Source organism: Thamnophis sirtalis, unplaced genomic scaffold (assembly GCF_051295495.1).
Source record: "Thamnophis sirtalis isolate CommonGarterSnake01/CBP01778 unplaced genomic scaffold, rThaSir2_p1.2 scaffold_9, whole genome shotgun sequence".
NCBI lineage: Eukaryota > Metazoa > Chordata > Lepidosauria > Squamata > Natricidae > Thamnophis > Thamnophis sirtalis.
In genome coordinates, this window is record NW_028261389.1 from 11650963 (window position 1) to 11670987 (window position 20025).

Below are 20025 nucleotides of genomic sequence, written 5' to 3' on the forward strand. Positions count from 1 at the left end.
TACCACCTCTAAAGTACATGTTCTCTCTTGTGGCTTCTGAGCTCTCAGCTACATCCAGCCTAATGCTGAACCTTGGACTCAGCGTGACTTGAAAACAGAGACAATTCTTTTCCTGCTGAGTAATAGGATTTGTAGTTATTCTGCTTTCCTCAGTGTCTGAACTTTATTTATAGATAAAAATAAATCTCTGCAATTGGTGTAATAGGTGGAACCCTGGATCGTAGCCCCAAACAAGTCAATATTCCAGGCAACCTACATTTTTATTATTATTACAAACTTAATCTAGTACCCAGAATATTCTAAGCTTTTTGCAAAAATATTGGCTCAGCGGTTCACAGCCAAGGAAACTTCAACAGATATGAATCAAAGGAACTGGGGGCAATAAAAGGGTCATGAAAATAAGAGGGTACTTGGGTTTAAAACACAATTCTGGCTTCCAATATCATTTTGTAGCACAATTGTGTAACAGATGGAATCAATAAAAAGTTTTAAAAAGCAGGGAAGGAACAGAGATAGGGAAGAGAAGCTTTCCCATAATGGATGCAGCCCATGGTGTTGAGACTCTGTCTTTTGGTGTTACCAGCCAATCTGTCACTTGTGGGCACAATTTATTTTCAAAGAGAGAAGAATAAAAAGGGGATACATTTTGAAATGGATCTCAGTGAGAGGGGAAAAAACATACAAAGCTGGTTCAAGGAGTTGGAAGTGAAAAAGCGCAGAGATAAAAAAAAAAAACCATATTGAGCACAACAAACAGATACAAAAGTAATAATCTAGGTTGGAATATGGAAAGAAATTGCTCGAAGAAAAGGATAAAAAGTACTGAGATCAGTAAAACTATACATTTAAAAAACGAATCTGTGAATGCTTTGAAAATGATATTGAGGAGATGCCTCGGTACATATAGGAAGGCAAGAACAGCATCTCTTTAAAGCAGCTACTTTTGGGTGATGAATTCTAGGAAACCTTTAAAAAAAGGACTAGCTTTAAGAAGTTGACTCTCTTAAATAATCATGTCTTTGATGCAACTCATTGAATATATTGATATTTTTTTATTAAGTGAGTTTAATCCTTAAGACAACCACATCTTTAATGGGGCTCATTAAAGCAGCTGCCTGTTTACAGGTTTACCTGTCTTAAGGAGATGCTGTGTTTTTGCCCCCATGCATTTGGACCAGCTCCTTCTGAATAATTTTTGAAACATGTACAATCCTAAAAAAAGAAATAAGAGCAGGCTAATTTTAGATTTGGCAGAAAGTGCTTTAGACAGAAGCAATGCAATTTTATCCAATTAAAATATATATATCATAGAAACTAAACACTTCCTATGTGGAAAGCTAATTCAATTAATAATTTATTAATCATTTATTAACTGTTAAAAATAATTATAAAGTTATTACACTGTTGTCATACAGCATTCAGATTTAAAGGGGAGAAAAAAAGGAACTAAGTACCGTATTTTTCGGAGGATCTTTTTCCCTCAAAAAAGAGGCTGAAAATCTGGGTGCATCTTATACACTGAACACAGCATTTTGGGCCTTCTGAAACCCCGCCCCCTTCACCAAAATGGCCATGCATAGCTTTTAGGAGGCTTTCGAGAGCTCCTGGGGGCTGGAGGGGGGGGGGCAGAAATGAGCAAAAAACGGCCTGTGTTTTGCTCAATTTTGCCCCCACCGAATCCCCAGAAGTACTCTACAAGCCTCCTAAAGGCTATTCATGTCCTTTTTTTTGAGGAAAAAATGGGCCTGTTTTCACGAAAAATGGGCCGGTTTTGGGAGGTTTGCAGAGTGCAAAACCCTTTTTTAAAAATAAAAATAAAAATTGACTCTTCAAAACCTTGGTGTGTCTTATACTCTGAAAAATACGGTAACTACTCAGTGATATTCATGGACATCACTGAAAAAAAAGGCAAAATGTCACATGGACTAAAGGGATGAGCCATTTTGTCTCTCTTGGTCCTCCATTTCCCTGTGGGAGCTTCTCTTTGTTAAGCCTCGTGAAGCCAGTCAAAAAGCAAGAAACGCACAGACTTCAGAAAAGTCTCTTTAATACTGTTCAAGGGTAAATGGAAAACTGCATCAAGAAATCCCAGCATCATTTATCTTAATTAAGAGAGAATCTCGGAATGATTTGAAGCACTTCTTCTCATGTTTCTTCCCACTTGGTCTAAGTTCCGTCTGACTCACCTTTAATCAGTTGATTATTTACCCACGACTCTCCCTTCCACTCTTTCCCAGCCTCAGCACACTCTCTTATGCTTAGAAGTGTAACACAGCAGAACAGAAGTAGTGAGGATGCCACATTAATCATCATTAGAACTATTTTCACACTCTCTGCTCTGGGGTGGCTCCATTCTTGCCGACAACCTTTGCTTGTCCTAGAGCAGCGTCCAACTCGCGGCATCACATTGTCGTCACATGATGTATTACAATTCCCCCCCCTTCGCTAAACTGGGGGTGGGCGTGGCCAGCACATGACACATCCGGCCCACAGGCTGTGAGTTTGACACCCCTGTCCTAGAGCACCATCTCTAACCTACTTCCTATCTGGATGAACTGAGCTAACAGTGGACAACCATTTCAATACGAGCCAGCAGTGTACAGCAGTTGCCAAAAAAGCCAACACAGTTCTGGGCTGCATAAACAGAGGGATAGAATCAAGATCATGTGAAGTGTTAATACCAATTTATAATGCCTTGGTAAGGCCACAATTGGAATACTGCATTCAGTTTTAGTCACCACGATGTAGAAAAGATGTGGAGACTCTAGAAAGAGTGCAGAGAAGAGCAACAAAGATGATTAGGGGACTGGAGGCTAAAATATATGAAGAGCGGTTGCAGGAATTAGGTATGTTTAGTTGAATGAAAAGAAGGATTAGGGAAGACATGATAGCAGTGTTCCAATATCTCAGGGGCTGCCACAAAGAAGAGGGAGTCAAACTATTCTCCAAAGCACCTGAGGATAGGACAAGAAGCAATAGGTTGAAACTAATCAAGGAGAGAAGCAACTTAGAACTAAGGAGAAATTTCCTGGCAGTTAGAACAATTAATCAGTAGAACCACTTGCCTCCAGAAGTTGTGAATGCTCCAATACTGGAAGTTTTAAAGAAAATTTTGGATAGCCATTTTTCTGAAGTGGTGTAGGGTTTCCTGCCTAAGCAGATGGTTGGACTAGAAGACCTCCAAAGTCCCTTCCAACCCTGTTATTATATATTATATATTACATAACATTTAGCATTCAGATCATCCCCATGTCTCTAAGTTGTGGAAAGTTATGTTTGTGCTGCAAATAATTGAAAGATCACATTCTAGACATGCAGGAGATTCACAGATTGCAAGGAAAAACGGCCTCTTGTGTGATTGTCAACATGCTGCATAAGATGAGGGTACAAGGGTGTCATCAGGGTACACATTGTGAACACCATCTTGATTTTTTTGATTACACCTTGTGGACACCTTTGTGAGGGTATCTTGTGGAACAAACCTTGGATGAAATTGTGAGTCAGCTACCACCCTCTTTGCAACAGGGATGTTCTTTGATAATCTACAACTATAATCCAAAGATGTATCTGAATATCTGAGTCAGATGAAGAAAGAAAATGATCCCATTACAAAAGTAAAAAAAAAAAATAAGAGAGTGAATTTTTTTTTTAATGTTGACCCTGATAAGCTACGTCTACTAGTCTGAAAATGCTGTACCATTAAATTTCAGTTTATGGCCAACAACATTTCTATATCTCCTCTGTCGCAAGAGACAGTTATTAATGGTGGAACAACTGAACTGGTTCACCCAACAAGCTAAATGACAACTCCAAATGATCAAACTCAGCCTCTGTGCTGACCAGCAATAGGAGGGCCAATGATGGGAGAAAGATCATACCATTGCAATGTAGCTGTTTCATGATATCACACTCGAGTGTGAAAAAGCCAGAGTTGTGTCACAACAATGAGATGCTCTTTTCCTTGTTGGAACGAAAGCTTTGAATCCTCTGGGCACATCCTTTGGGTCACATGCTATGCTGAAATAATTATGGGTTAACGTGATGGCTTGCTTCAGGTAAGATATTTATGGAGTAACTGAGTTTCCCATAATAGGGAGAATCAAAATTACCCAAGGTCAATTTCAGTGGTGGGTTTAGATTATTTTTACTGCCAGTTCTGGGGTGTGGCTTGGTGGGGTGGGGGTGGCATGGATTGGTGGGCGTGGCTTGGTGGACGTGGCAGGGAAAGGATACTGCAAAATCTCCATTCCCTCCCGATCAGCTGGGACTCAGGAGGCAGAGAATAGATGGGGGCGGGCCCAGTCAAAGGTGGTATTTACGGTTCTCCGAACTACTCAAAAGTTCTGCTACTGGTTCTCCAGAACTGGTCAGAACCTGCTGAATGCCACCTCTGGTCTATTTAGATTTAAAGAAATATATTGAGAGAATCCAAACACTACAGAGAAGAGTTATGTATTAACTCGGTGTTTCTCAACCTTAGCTACTTTAAGATGTGTGGACTTCGACTCCCAGAATTCCGCAGCCAGCATAACTGGGAGTTGAAGTCTAGCTATCTTAAAGTTGCTAAGGTTGAGAAGCACTGTATATAACTAATAGAAAACTTCCCTCAAAGTTACAAAGAAATTATTGTGGTTGGCCCAAATGAAGAGTTTTGTTTTACCATTACTGTACTATGACAAGCCTATGAAAGAACCATGCCTGTTTCCATATCTATATTTGGTGAAACTAACTAGAATCTCTGCAGGTATCTTGACTGGAGAAGATTTACTTAGGGTTTAATGACATAAAATAAAGTAAGTCTCAATGTGCAGTTTAAAATCTGGTGAAGGATATGTGGCAGTGGTGAAGTTCAGATTTTTTTACTACCGGTTCTGTGGCGTGGCTTGGTGGGCATGGCAGCGGAAGGCTACTGCAAAATCTCCATTCCTTCTCCACTCCTGGGGGAAGGATACTGCAAAATCCCCATTCCCTTTCCACTCCTGGGGGAAGGATATTGCAAAATCCCCATTCCCTTTCCACTCCTGGGGGAAGGATACTGCAAAATCTCCATTCCCTTTCCACTCCTGGGGGAAGGATACTGTAAAATCCCCATTCCCTTTCCACTCCTGGGGGAAGGATATTGCAAAATCCCCATTCCCTTTCCACTCCTGGGGGAAGGATACTGCAAAATCCCCATTCCCTTTCCACTCCTGGCGGAAGGATATTGCAAAATCCCCATTCCCTTTCCACTCCTGGGGGAAGGATACTGTAAAATCCCCATTCCCTTTCCACTCCTGGCGGAAGGATATTGCAAAATCCCCATTCCCTTTCCACTCCTGGGGGAAGGATACTGCAAAATCTCCATTCCCTTTCCACTCCTGGGGGAAGGATACTGCAAAATCTCCATCCCCTCTCCACTCCTGGGGGAAGGATATTGCAAAATCCCCATTCCCTCTCCACTCCTGGGGGAAGGATACTGCAAAATCTCCATCCCCTCTCCACTCCTGGGGGAAGGATATTGCAAAATCCCCATTCCCTCTTCACTCCTGGAGAATGGATACTGCAAAATCTCCATTTCCATCCCACTTTGGGGCCAGCCAGAGGTGGTATTTTCCGGTTCTCCGGACTACTCAAACTTCCTGCTACCGCTTCTCCAGAATCTGTCAGAACCTGCTGAATTTCACCCCTGATATGCGGACTATTTCTAGTCTGTTTAGTTTCAGTTGGAACACAAATATGGAAAAAAACTGAGCTTGTTTCTTTTAATTCCCACTACAACCTTTAGCGAGAAACCAGAAGGAGATGACCATCGAAGGCTTTATACGATACATGCTGTCTGAAGAGTGCAGTTTATTCAAACTGGAGAACAAAACAATTTACCAAGACATGAATTTTCCGCTCTGCGACTACTTCATATCGTCTTCACACAACACTTACCTTATCCAGGATCAGCTAATAGGGCCAAGTCATCTGTGGGGCTATGCCAAGTATGTACTTCTTGGGTGCGGGGGGGGGGGAGTACTGAAATTCAATTTTTTTTCTACTGGTTCTGTGGGTGTGGCTTGGTGGGCATGGCAAAGGAAGGCTACTGCAAAATCTCCATTCCCACCCCATTCCAGGGAAAGGATACTGCAAAATCTCAATTCCCACCCCATTCCAGGGAAATGATACTGCAAAATCTCCATTCCCACCCCATTCCAGGGAAAGGATACTGCAAAATCTCCATTCCCACCCCATTCCAGGGAAATGATACTGCAAAATCTCCATTCCCACCCCATTCCAGGGAAAGCATACTGCAAAATCTCCATTCCCACCCCATTTTAGGGAAAGGATACTGCAAAATCTCCATTCCCACCCCATTCCATGGAAAGGATACTGCAAAATCTCCATTCCCACCATCACTACTCAAAATTTCCACTACCAGTTCTCCAGAACCTGTCAGAACCTTCTCGATTTCACCCCGCGGGGTGGGGATGGGGGACAGAGAGAAGGAATGGTTGGATGGATATGTAAAAGAAAGCTACTTAAAAAGAATAGCTACACCAAAATCCCAATTCCAAATTAGAATACTGAAAAGGACTACCTGATTTATTCTCTATTTTCTCTATCCTAACCTTTGCTTCCACTCATGTCAGAAGCATTGAATTGATTGAAAAGAGTAGCGGGTGACATCACCGCTGCATGGGGGACACCCAATTGAGGGATCCTTTCATGACCCAAGCAGGAGTTAGAGCGAAGGACGGGAGCTCGACCCCGTCCCACAGCAGCACTTGGATCTCAAACGTGGGCTCACTGACCTCCATCCCAGCATCCTAACCACACAAACTACCATGCTCCTGTTATATTCTATCCAAGACAGAACCTTGCTTTATGTACTTATGCAAACATTGATGGAATAGGCCTTAATATCTAATGCTATTATTTGAAATAATGTATTTAATTGAATACCTAAGACTTTCTTAACTATTCTTGTCATTTATTGAAGCTGGACTAATTAGTCATTTTTCCTCTACTGAAATCAATGCAATAAATACAGTGCAGTCATACTTAATAAGTAGGTCAATTGCAATCTATTTTAATTTGATTTATTTCTGACCTGTCTGAATAGTTCATGTGTTGGGTAGTTGTTATATCACTGGTTAATTTTATCTGCCTCTCACTATTGATTGTTGGTTTTAGAATAGTGTTCCGATCTGGTAACTGTTAATTTCTTTGTTTTGGGATTATTTTTGTTACAGAAATGCTTAATTATATTTTGAAGCATATCTAATATATTGTTACTATTTTTCAAGATGAAGGCATCCCTGATTTATGACTGTGAGCATATATGCAAGTGTTCCTTGACTTACAACCCCTGTTGAGTCCAAAATGTCTGTTGCTAAGCAAGACAATTAAGTTTTGCTCCATTTTACGACCTTTCTTGCCATGCTCGTGAAGTGACTCACTGCCGTTGTTAGTGAAGTCAGTAAGTAGCTAAGCAGTTAAGTGAATCACTGTAATTGTTAGGGTGCTAACATGGTTGTTAAGTGAGTCTGGCTTCCTCGTTGACTTTGCTAGTCAGAAGGTCACAAAAAGTGATCACATGACCCTGGGACACTGCAACCGTCATAAATATGAACCTGTTGCTAAGAGGCCAAATTTTGATCACATGACCATGGGGATAATGCAATGGTCATAAGTGTGAAAAATGGTCATAACTCACTTTTTTCAGTGCTGTTGTCACTTTGAAAGATCACTAAATCAAGGACTACCTGTAATGTATATTATTATTGTCAGCATTCCAATTATCATCCAGAATTAAATCAGAGTTCAAGGCATAGCTTTCATCAAAGTTCCAATTTAATAAGAGAGACATGTTGGTACATCTGTGGAAAACCCAAATCTGAAACCTTCCTGGGTTTCCACCCAGTTGAAAGTTCAAAACCTTGCCCCCACACCCACAAGTCCATCACATGGTCCAATCTTCCTCTGCCACGCTGGCATTTCCACCCATCTAGTTCCGGTCAGGTGCAGAGGTGCAGAGACAAAGAATGACCTTGGACCTTCAGGTTGGATCTACTGATCAAGAAAGGTAATCTGAACTAAGAGAGAATGTCAAAGAAAGAACTATCCCAATCAAGAGACTGAATGTGATGATGAAATGCAAGCATGAGTTTGAGAGGCAATGGATCTCTAGTAAGCAGACTTCAGGCCATGCTTTTTGAGAGTTGTGGTTCGTCAATTATTTTGGTTGTGGTTAGTCAATTATTTTGGTCGTGATTTTTGGGTAGCCTTGGGCTTCTAGGCAATATGATTTGGAGATGTATAGTGAAGTTGCTCAGAATTTTCTGATCCTATGCATAATTTATTTCTTCATAGTTTGGAGAATGGACCAAACAAGTGGGTGGACCTATATGGAAAAATCTAAAGTACTGTTTTGTCAGAGTGTGCACAGCATGACTACTATTTTGAGACAACCCAGGAGCAAAATACAGTACACAGAGGTTTTGTCTTTCAAACCGTGGTTTATATACATGACATATATACATACATACACATGTTAGGCAAATACCAGGCAATTAATCGTCAACTCTACACAGGGAACCACAATGGAGATAGAACTTGAGGAGAGAGGTTCATGAGGAGAGAGATACATGAGGAGAAAGAGACGACCTCACATGGCCTCCTTTATATATACACAGCTTCTTAAAGTGGCAGTAACCCTGCTGACTCATCCTTCATGTCATCATCGTGGTTTACAGTCTTATAGCAGCTGGTCAGCTATTAAATCATCATTACTCTGACATGTTTTTTTTAATGAAAGCTAATAACACTTAAAGATATTACCTCCAAGAACTTCGATTCCAAAGGAGATGGGAGTAAACAACTGAAAGATTGCATATTCATATTTTGAAATCTGATTTTTTTTTAATCCTGAAGATTATACTTATAGATTTGGGAAGGATTCTGGAATGGTTTTAAATGGTCATAAAATAGATTATAGTAGTGTTTCAAAATGCTATGACTTTTGAGTACATTGAAAAAGATGGCACACCGAATGGAGTTCTCTGAGTTGTAGAAGATGCAAATTTACGTATAGTCTTGCATTTTAGTCATTAGTTATTGGCACAAAATTCACAAAAGGACACTGGAATGTCATGCAGCTGAATTAAGTTATCTCGGGGAGTCAGTCAGATCTGTAGGCTTTCATTCCCAGAATTTAGTGTCACTATTGCTGTTATTGAAAATTCAGGGAGTTAAAATCTGTATGTTTGAAAGGTAGCAGCTTGGTGAAGATTGGATTCTCCTTTCAGATTTTTTTCTGGACCATGAAACTCACTGAATTACTTTGGTCTAGTCGGTGTTGTGACTTATCTTCTGATGTGAAGATAAAATTGTTTAATACAGTCTTTATTTGTATTGTATTGTATTTGTATTTATTAGTTTTGTATGCCGCCCACTCTCGGAAGACTCCGGGCGGCTTACAATAAAAAAAGGGAGGGGGAATATATAAGACAATATAACAATTTAAAATTACAGCAACATTCATAATTTAAAGTGTGGCTGGATACTTCAACAGTCCCAGGCCTGCCGGAACAGCCAGGGATTAATAGCTTTACGGAAGGCCGGAAGGGTAGTAAGGGTCCGGATCTCAATGGGGAGATCGTTCCAGAGGGCCGGAGCTGCAACAGAGAAGGCCCTCCCCCAGGGGGTCGCCAGCCGACATTGGCTGGCAGATGGAATCCCGAGAAGGCCTAGTCTGTGTGATCTAAATGGTCTTTGGGAGGTAATTGGCAGGAGGTGGTCTCTCAGGTAGCCAGGTCCGATGCCATGTAAGGCTTTAAAAGTAACGACTAGCACCTTGAAGCATGTCCGGAGACCAATGGGCCAGCAGTGCAGCTCGCGGAGGATAGGTGTAATGGTGTACCTAGGTACACCCACAATCGCTTAATAATTTTGAGGAGAGGCTACATCTGATGGGGACATCAAGGTTTTATCATGCTTCATAGCTCATAAATAGGGGCAATCCTGCACTGGGAGAAATGGTCAAATGCATCATGATTTGAATATAAAGGTGTAGAAACCCAGCAAGATACTGATCGGTAGGTACAAACGGTTGCGATGAGTTTTGTGTTCCATGTGAAGACAAGCTCTCACCCAGGAAAGAGCTATTGAAAAATAACCCTGCAAATGATAAAGCCAATTCTGATTTAATGACCCAATGTTTGTAAATCATCAAGTCACCATCAAGTTTCTGACCGAGTATAGGCAGCTTTGAAACAAAAGCAATAACATGGACAACTCCACCATGAGTTCAACTGAATCTGATGCTAAAATGGGATGTTTTGCTGAAAAACCCTCCAAACACATTTTTCTTTTAAAAGTTCCCTTAGAAAGGGATGCCGCTGCGTGGAGATTGACTGCTGGGATGGACCAAATAACGAGCCAGTGGTTTATCATGGACATACCCTGACGAGCAAAATTACCTTCCAGAATGTCATCAACGTTATAGAAAAACATGCGTTTGAGGTAGGTGGTGCCTATGGTTGATCAAAGAAGAAGCAACTGTCTCTAATTCATAAAGATGGATGTGTGTGGATGGCTTCCTATCCTATAGATCACAGTTCCCCAACCTTTCTGGCTTTGCAAACTGGTAGGAAGGGAGAGAGGGGATGGTTCCATGCGAGTAGCCAGCAAGTGTGCACGCACAGCTCCATTTGCACTAGTGGCATGCGCATATGCCCATGCAAATGGAGCATGTATGCACATGCTCATCCTCTGCTTGCACAAGGGGATGCACGTGTGCGTACTCTTCCACCATTTCCATGGCCTGGTTGCAAACAGTTCACTAATGGGCCATGGCCCAAAGGTTGGGGACCCCTGCTACAACTGTAATTGTCCCCCTTATGTGTGACTGTCAGATGGTGGAGACAAGACTCAAGAGAATCACCTCTAAAGAAGTCTTAGACACATCTTGTAGATGCATCTATAGAATAATTTAGAGATGATTCTAGATGCTGGTTGTAAAGAATTTGCTCTGTGCATCTAGTTGAGGGCAACATCCCTGAAAAACATCACAGGCATTTTATTGCTTGATTTATTAATAATATTTATATGGTGCCCTGTTCTGACCCCTCTCATTCCACACCAAAGTCCTCCAAGCCAAAGATACTTTACGGAATTTATTAATAGACAGACAGGTCCTTGGCAGCAATCCAGCACAGATAAGCCTTGGCAGCAATCCAGCCTGCCAAGCTCACAATACTGTTCTCCAACATTAGTTAATGCGTTAACTTCTGCAAAAGGGGTGTGTGCACAAGCATTCCTTTTATAGTCTGGAGAGGAGCCTAATTACCACCAGCTGAGTGCAATTACCTCCTATAACTGCGTAATTGTTCCTTGCGCCTATTAGCTCTCCGGTGCCGGGCATCCAGGAACAACTCCCTTGGCTCCTCCCCACTGCTGATGTCCGGATCACACTCCCTTGTCTCCTCCCCCTGGTCCAAGGCTCAGGCACCTCCTGGTGGCCAACCAGCCTCTCTGCACCCTGTTCGAAGTCGGAACCCTGTCCAGGGTCCTCCACATCCTCCAGAGCCGACTCATAGAGCCCCTCACTGTCGGAGTCTGGTGGCAGCTCCAACGGCTCCTGCTGGGCCACAACACTGCCCCATAAAAGCTCTGAGAAAAATAGCACATCTTAAAGTCACCAACATTCAAAGTCACTGTTTTAAATAATATATAAAGTACATAAGTAGGATGTAACATCAGATATTTATCATAACAGCAAGTTAAAATAAGAACATTTAATGTTTATGGAGATTCTCAGTCATCCAGGTCATGGTTGTCCCAAAGGTGCTTTTTCAAGAGGCCACTGGACTTTCTGGTTCAAAGAAAAACCAGAAAGCCCAGTGTCCTCTTGAAAAAGCACCTTTGGAAGAACATTTAATTTTGCTTCATTGGTAACAACAAGGCCTTTGACTATGTAGATAGTGCTAGAATTGCACCATATGAAGACTAATGGGTGTGCCAGAACAACTGATTATATGTGAGGAATCTTTATAAGAGAGCAAGAAAATTTTGTAAAAACAACAGTCTAGAAAAACAGGGTGATTCAAAATAGGGAAAATATCCCCGTGTTTATTTAGGTCATGCAGCAAATTTGTTATGGTAGGGTTAAAAGCAATGAATTGAATTGAATTTTATTATTTATATGCCGCCCTTCTCCGGGAGGACTCAGGGCGGCGAACAATTCAAAAGGGAAAAAAGGGGAACATAAAACGAAATACAGATAATTAAAATAAGCAAAAGTCACACAATCATACAAGTCGAGAGGGGAGGGAACTCATCACCCCCAGGCCTGCTGGCAAAGCCAGGTTTTGACGGCTTTTCGGAAGGCCTGGAGAGAGGTGAGGGTCCGAATCCCTGCGGGGAGTTCATTCCAGAGGGCCGGAGCTGCCACAGAGAAGGCCCTCCCCCGGGTAGTAGCCAGATGGCATTGGCTAGTAGATGGAACCTGGAGGAGGCCAACCCTGTGAGATCTAATGGGTCTGTGGGAGGTAATTGGCAGCAGGCGGTCTCTCAAGTACCCAGATCCAATACCATGAAGGGCTTTATAAGTTACAACTAGCACCTTGAAGCGTATCCGGAGACTAATCGGTAACCAGTGCAGCTCGCGGAGGATAGGTGTAACGTGGGTGTACCGAGGTGCACCCACAATCGCTCGCGCGGCTGCGTTCTGGACGAGTTGAGGTCTCCGAATACTCTTCAAGGGCTGCCCCATGTAGAGCGCTGGCATCAGATATACAGACAATGCCAAGGTAAAGATGACTAAGACAAACTCCTTCAGAAAGTAAAAAATGAAAAATGAAACAACCAAGTCAATGTTAAATATAAAATATCTAACACAACCATCTGTATCTTTTGTGAAGTTTGAGACTGACTGCGAAAGACAGGAAGGCGGAAGATACTTTCGTTTCTTTATCGTTATAGATAAAGAAGGGCAGCGTGTTAAGGTAGTAAAGAGACTAATCCTTGGGGGAGGGAAGCCATGATAGATGTGGACAAGCTGATGAAGGATAAGGACATTGTTATGACAAGAGAGTTCCCCATAAATAAAGCAAGGGTCTTTTCAGCGGTGATGTATGGCAGTGAAATATTTAGAAAGTGCAGGAGAAAAAAGATTGATGCTTCCAGTTTATGGATTTTGAGATGAGTACCACGAAAAGCAGGAACAATCGGTCAATTGACCCTGGACTAAGGAAAAGCTGTTTTCTTGAGATGATGGTGAGTTAATAAAAATTCACATGATTCAGACCTGTGAGGGATGGGCTAAAAAACTCTACGTGGCTAAACTGTAATAAGTAAAGAAGATAAAAATAGATAGACAACATTAAGAATTTCCCTGTAAGAACTATTGATAGTTTTCAGCATCAATTGGCAGGTGTTTGTATGGACAATTGTTGCCAGTTGGACTCAATTTAGGAGCACCTACTGTATTTTTCAGAGTATAAGACACACTTTTTACCCCTCAAAAAAGAGGCTGAAAATTTGGGTGCATCTTATACACTGAATACAGCATTTTTGGCTTCCCAAAACCCCGTCCCCTTCACTGAAATGGTCATGCATAGCCTTTAGGAGGCTTCCAGAGTGCTCCTAGGGGCTGGGGAGGGCAAAAATGAGCAGAAAACAGACCATTTTTTTGTTCATTTTTGCCCCCCCCCAGCCCCCAAGAGTACTCTATAAGCCTCAGAAATGCATAAGATTTAAATCACAAAGTATAAAATTTTGATACCGATACCATGAAGATGTTAAGATTAAGATTATGACAAGAGTGTGTATAGAAGATATATACAGTTTGGATAAAACAATGGGATAACAACTAAATATTTTTATTTATATATCAAAAAAAGATTGCCCATCTCCCACATAGAGCTACTCTGGGCAGAGTACAATTAAAATGCAGAAACATACAAATGTATTGTGTAAATATAAACCATCTCAACCATTTGGAATATGATTTAAAATAGCTGACACGAAGCATAAAATCATTACACCCACTTACATCTGTATTTAAACAAGAGTATTGTAAATGTGAGACTAGAATAGTATGGTGTCAAAAAGCTACACATGAAGAGAAATGACAATAACAAAGGCTAAAGAGCTAAAACTAGGAAGTGTATGCAAACGTATGGGCATAGTCTTCGTTGGCCCCTATATGTTGTGATGATGTAGCATGTCCTATAACCTCTTCAATTTATTTTCAGTCTTCAGATTACCCCATCATTTTGTCACTGGAAAATCATTGCAGCCCTCCACAGCAGGAAAGGATGGCAGCTCATCTCCTCGACATCCTTCGTGATAGTTTGTGTACTACAACCATTGACAATGCTGTGCCATCAGAATTACCCTCCCCAGAGGTAAAAGCATGTGGTCCTCCTTAGGGGAAAAATCCCACAAAAGTTAAGGATGAAAGATGGATAGATCTGCTACAGTTTGTTTTTCCATCATAAAAAATGAATTTGGGACAAATTTTGCTAAGAAGGGATGGTAATTCTCATTTTGCTTCCAGTCAATGCAAACCACAATTAAGAATAGAATAGAACAGAGTAAAATAGAGTAGAAAATGACAAGTAGAGTAGAGCAGAGTAGGAAAATGATGAATAGAATAGAGTAAAGTAAAGTAGGAAATGATGAGTAGAATAGGAAAATGATGAATAGAATAGAGTAGAGTAGAGTAGAGTAGAGTAGGAAATGACAAGAAGAGTAGAGTAGGAAAATAACGAATAGAATAGAATAAAGTAGAGTAGGAAATGACGAGTAGAATAGGAAAATGATGAATAGAGTAGAGTAGAGTAGGAAATGACAAGAAGAGTAGAGCAGAGTAGGAAAATGACAACTGGAATAGAATAAAGTAGAGTAGGAAATGACGAGAGAATAGGAAAATGATGAATAGAATAGAGTAGGAAATGACAAGAAGAGTAAAGCAAAGTAGGAAAATGACGAATAGAATAGAGTAGGAAATGATGAGTAGAATAGAATAAAGTAGAGTAGGAAATGACAAGAAGAGTAGAGCCGAGTAGGAATATGATGAATAAAATAAAGTAGAGTAGGAAATGACGAGTAGAATAGGAAAATGATGAATAGAGTAGAGTACAGTAGAGTAGGAAATGACAAGAAGAGTAGAGCAGAGTAGGAAAATGATGAATAGAATAGAATAAAGTAGAGTAGGAAATGACGAATAGAATAGAATAAAGTAGAGTAGGAAATGACGAGAGAATAGGAAAATGATGAATAGAATAGAGTAGGAAATGATAAGAAGAGTAAAGCAGAGTAGGAAAATGACGAATAGAATAGAATAAAGTAGAGTAGGAAATGATGAGTAGAATAGAATAAAGTAGAGTAGGAAATGACAAGAAGAGTAGAGCAGAGTAGGAAAATGACGAATAGAATAAAGTAGAGTAGGAAATGACGAGTAGAATAGGAAAATGATGAATAGAGTAGAGTACAGTAGAATAGGAAATGACAAGAAGAGTAGAGCAGAGTAGGAAAATGATGAATAGAATAGAGTAGGAAATGATGAGTAGAATAGGAAAATGATGAATAGAGTAGAGTACAGTAGAATAGGAAATGACAAGAAGAGTAAAGCAGAGTAGGAAAATGACGAATAGAATAGAATAGAATAAAGTAGAGTAGGAAAATGACGAATAGAATAGAATAGAGTAGGAAAATGACAAATAGAATAGAATAAAGTAGAGTAGGAAATGACGAGTAGAATAGGAAAATGATTAATAGAATAGAGTAGGAAAATGACAAATAGAATAAAATTGAATCGAATAGCATAAACTAGACTAACCTCAAATCGACTTGACTAGGCTCAACTAGACTAGACTAGAAAAATAGAATTGTAAGGGTCTTCTAACCCAACTCCCTGCTCAAGCAGAAAATCTATACTCTTTCAGACAAATGCTGTCTACTCTCTTCTTAAACACCTCCCTGAAAATAGATTCATTCAGGTTAAGGATAATACTAAGACTATGGTAGTCATTGACTTATGACCACAATTGGGACCAAAATTCCCATTGCTAAGCAAGATGTTTGTGAATTGAGCAACACCTGATTTTACAACCTTTTTTTGTAATAGTTGTGAAGCAAATCATTGCCTCATTATTAAATCAATCATGTGGTTATTAAGAGAATCTGGTTTCCCCCATAACTTTACTTGTTGGAAGCTGGCTGGAAAGTTGACCCCAGGATGCTGCAAATACCTGACAGTTGCCAAGAACTCGAATTTTGATTCCATCACTGTGGAGATGGTCAAAGGTCACTTTTCTGGAGGCATTGTAACTTCAAACACTCACTTGAACGATTGCTTGCAAATTGAAGAGTCTCCTTAAATGGACAAACCCTTATTGTTTTGAGACAACAGTGTTGAAGTCACTCGTTTCCTCCCAGAATCTTTTGTCAATTTCCCAATCTGGTTCATGGCCCTTGAATATCCTGGCGAACTCCTCTAGAAGCAACAAGTTCAACTGTGCTTAGCTTTTCTGGGATCTAAGGTGGCCAATTGTCACCGTTTGTGGAGGGATCGATGTCTGCAGACTTCTGTGATAGAGCTCACATACGTGGCTTAATAGCTAAGGGAGTGAGAGGTGTGGCGTTAGCGATTATATGACAATTGTGATTATTGGTATTGCAACAGCATTATTTATGTTTATTGACATATGAATCCCATGTCAGGCAAGTATGGATTGGCGCAGGGCCACAATAACTACATTTGTTTGGCTGCTTTGGGGTAGATTCAATTGAGATCTTCTTGACTTGAAAGCTGGTATTTGAATGGCTACTGAAGTTTGAAAAATGTGTCTGGAGGATATACAATCCCTATCATGGTGCCAATTTACACAGACCAAATTCACATGCTGCACTAAGCCACAATGTGGCTTTGTTTGCTACTTAACATGATGTGTGAATCCCTTCTGCATTTGCTTATCAAATATTTTCCTAGGATGGAAGATAAGAATAATAGAGTTGGAAGGGGCCTTAGAGGTCTTGTAGTGCTCAGGCAGGAAATTCTATAATCCCGTGATGACGAAACTATGGCACGTGTGCCACTGTTGGCACATGCGTCTATCTCTGCGGGCACGCGAGCCGTCGCCCAGGTCAGTTCCACTGAGCATGCCCATGCGCCTTCCGCTGGCCAGCTGATTTTTGAGTCTCTGCTTGGAGAAGCGTGTGCATGCACAGGGGCAGGAGTCCTTCACGGGTGTATGTAAAAGTGCAAGTAGAAAAATAGGAACCACCTTTGGTGGGAAGGTAACAGCACTCCATGTGCCTTCAGCATTTAGTCATGCTGGCCACATGACCATGGAGATGTGTGGGGGGAGCTGTGGGGTGATGGTGGCATGGATTATGGGTGTCGGCACACGCTTTTGGCACCTGAGGGAAAAACGATTCTATAATCATTTCAGATAAATGGTAGTCCAATCACTTTTTAAAAACTTCCAGTGTTGGAGTACCCACAATTTCTGGAGGCAAGTCGTTCCACTGATTAATTGTTCTCACTGTCGGGAAATCACTCCTTAGTTCTAGGTTGCTATTCTCCCTGATTAGTATCCATCCATTGCTTCTTGTCCTGCCTTCAGGTGCTTTGGAGAATAGTTTGATCTCCCCTCTTCTTTGTGGAAACCCCGTAGATATTGGAACAGTGGTATTGTATCACCCTTAGTCCTCTTTTTCATTAAATTAGAAACTTATCTTAATTGTCCTTGTCATTGAGTTTTGTAGCTTACCATACTGAATGAGCGCAACTTTCCCCCTTCGTAGCAATTGAAATTTAAGATCCTGATCAAAAATAAGAAAGCTGGATCACTCCAAGACACCCTTAATCGGAGGGGTCAGGCATACAAGGGCCTTACAGAAGAGACTGACGATACCTTGGAGTCAGACGATGACGAGGATGAAGCGTCTGGACACATGATAAAGAAAGCACTCATTCGGAAACAACATAAAAAAGATAAGGTAAGCCAAGGGCCAATCATCCACAGCAATGTTGCCCTGATTCTTTCAAAATAAGAAAAGAGAAGTAAGGCTTTTCTCAAATGCTTGCAGGCCTGACTAGCTGGGTACGAAACTGCAAGAACTGGTTTCCAAAACATTAACGTCTCAATCCGTAAAAAAAAACAAAAAAACAATGAAGCGAACTTGAAAGAATTCTAATGCCAACTCACAAAGCATCCCTGGCCTGCTCTCGAGTTGCCATAGGAAAGTGGGGATGGGAAACCAATGAAACGGCACAGCAGCAAAAGACAGATGCACCTTCCAGAATTATCTCCCTCAAGCTGTATCCCAGGGTTACTTACAGCAGCCAGAAATTGCCCCTTTGGTGAATGTGATTGATGACACACTCTGTGGGGAGGGGGAACAGGGTCATGATTGGGACCATAAATTTTGTGGGGTCAGAGCTGGCTTCTCTTGCCAACATGAAGCTGCTAATAAATAACTGGATTTCTTTTGAAGCTTGGCTTGAGGCTCATGATTTAATTAGGGCATCTGTTGGAACCCTGACAGCAAGCTATCTCTCTCAAACTAATCACAATTTCTGGGATTCATGGGTCCTGCTGGACCCAGCTGGGGAATTCTGGGAGTTGAAGTCCACACATGTTCAAGTTGCCAAGGTTAGGAAACACTTCCCTTGAGATATCCTTGTTCTCTCTCATGATCTTGCTCTGTTACAAACTGTCATGTGTGTTCTTGCTCATTCACTCTAATTATCTCAATTGTTTTCTCTGTCTCACTCACAGCTTCTCTTTCTCTCTGAAAACAGTTAATGGCGCAATTGGCAGATACTGAGAAGTAAACCTTGTAATTCTCTTGCCATTCAATTAGCCCTGTGAGGAAGTCCAGGCAAGAAGCACAACAAAGAGTTTTAGCTCTGTCTTTATTGTGAAGTTACATTAACAGAATCTTGCAGGTCTAAAAAGTACTCCTCTCATCCCTCACTTTGACTTTCCCAAAAATTAGGGAACAAGAACATCCCTGCTGAGATGCTTACATCACCCTTCCTCAAATTTTATTTATTAGTGTATGGTCTAAGCCAGGGAGGAGGGATCCTCCAAACTTGGCAACTTTAAGACTTGTGGATCAGGGGTGCGTTCCTGTACTGGTTGGTACCGGTTTGTTTCACATTGCTCCTGCATGCAGAGTTGGCTGTAAATTGTTCTGCGCATGAGCAGAAACATGCCGGCAATGGCAGAAGAGACGAGGGAACCAGTTTGAGGGCGTGGCCAGCCTGAATTGCTGCTGGTTCTGCAACCCAGGCTAAATCACCACTACCGGTTCAGGCGAACCGGACCAAACCGGGAGCAAACCACCGCTGTTGTGGACTTCAACTCCCAGAATTCCTCAGTTAGCCATGTTGATCTAGGCTGCAACTCTTCTTTCTGTCTTCCAAGGCCCTTTCCACATACCTTACAGCTTGTCACTGTAGGTCATCCACTCTGATGTTCCCACTGCCAGAAAATATTGCTGTGCTGGTCTTTTTCAAACAGAACCAACTCAGGAACTTTTGCATGATTTCAGGTTCACATATATACAGTAGCTCATAAATAGAAAACTAATTTTAAAAAAAGTGGGAAGAGAATGCCTATGCTTACGCACGCCGCCTGCTTTCTCTAAAGCAGCACAATTGCCAAGTCTGAAAAGGGGTTGAAAGCACCCAAAAGGTGTTGTGCGGTTATCAGTCTAGGTTCACATCATTACCATGTTTGCTGTCAAGGCACCACCAAAGCAGCTATGTTGTTCAAGTGGAAATGCCACTTCTTTGGTATCTGCATGGAATTGATATCCCAATGCACATATGCATCTTCTATCATATTAGCACAAAGCTGCTGTTATCTTTAGCATCCCACCAGTGGTGGGATTCAAACATTTTTACTACTGGTTTTATGGGCGTGGCTTGGTGGGTGTGGTGGGATGGCAGGGAAAGGATACTGTAAAATCCCAATTCCTACCCCATTCCAGGGGAAGGACACTGTAAAATCTCCATTCCATCCCCACTCCAGGGGAAGG

The 20025-nt window shown here is 41.4% G+C and overlaps 1 protein-coding gene across 1 annotated transcript in view; it reads left to right on the forward strand.

The window, feature by feature from the left end:
* LOC148044037 (1-phosphatidylinositol 4,5-bisphosphate phosphodiesterase zeta-1-like) overlaps positions 1 to 20025 on the forward strand; it is a 64422-nt gene that overhangs the window by 21883 nt on the left and 22514 nt on the right. The window contains exons 4-7 of the mRNA XM_087722461.1: positions 5765 to 5966; positions 10344 to 10488; positions 14223 to 14375; positions 17782 to 17976. Of these exons, the coding sequence (XP_087578587.1) occupies positions 5765 to 5966; positions 10344 to 10488; positions 14223 to 14375; positions 17782 to 17976 (695 nt within the window). The remainder of the gene's footprint in view (positions 1 to 5764; positions 5967 to 10343; positions 10489 to 14222; positions 14376 to 17781; positions 17977 to 20025) is intronic.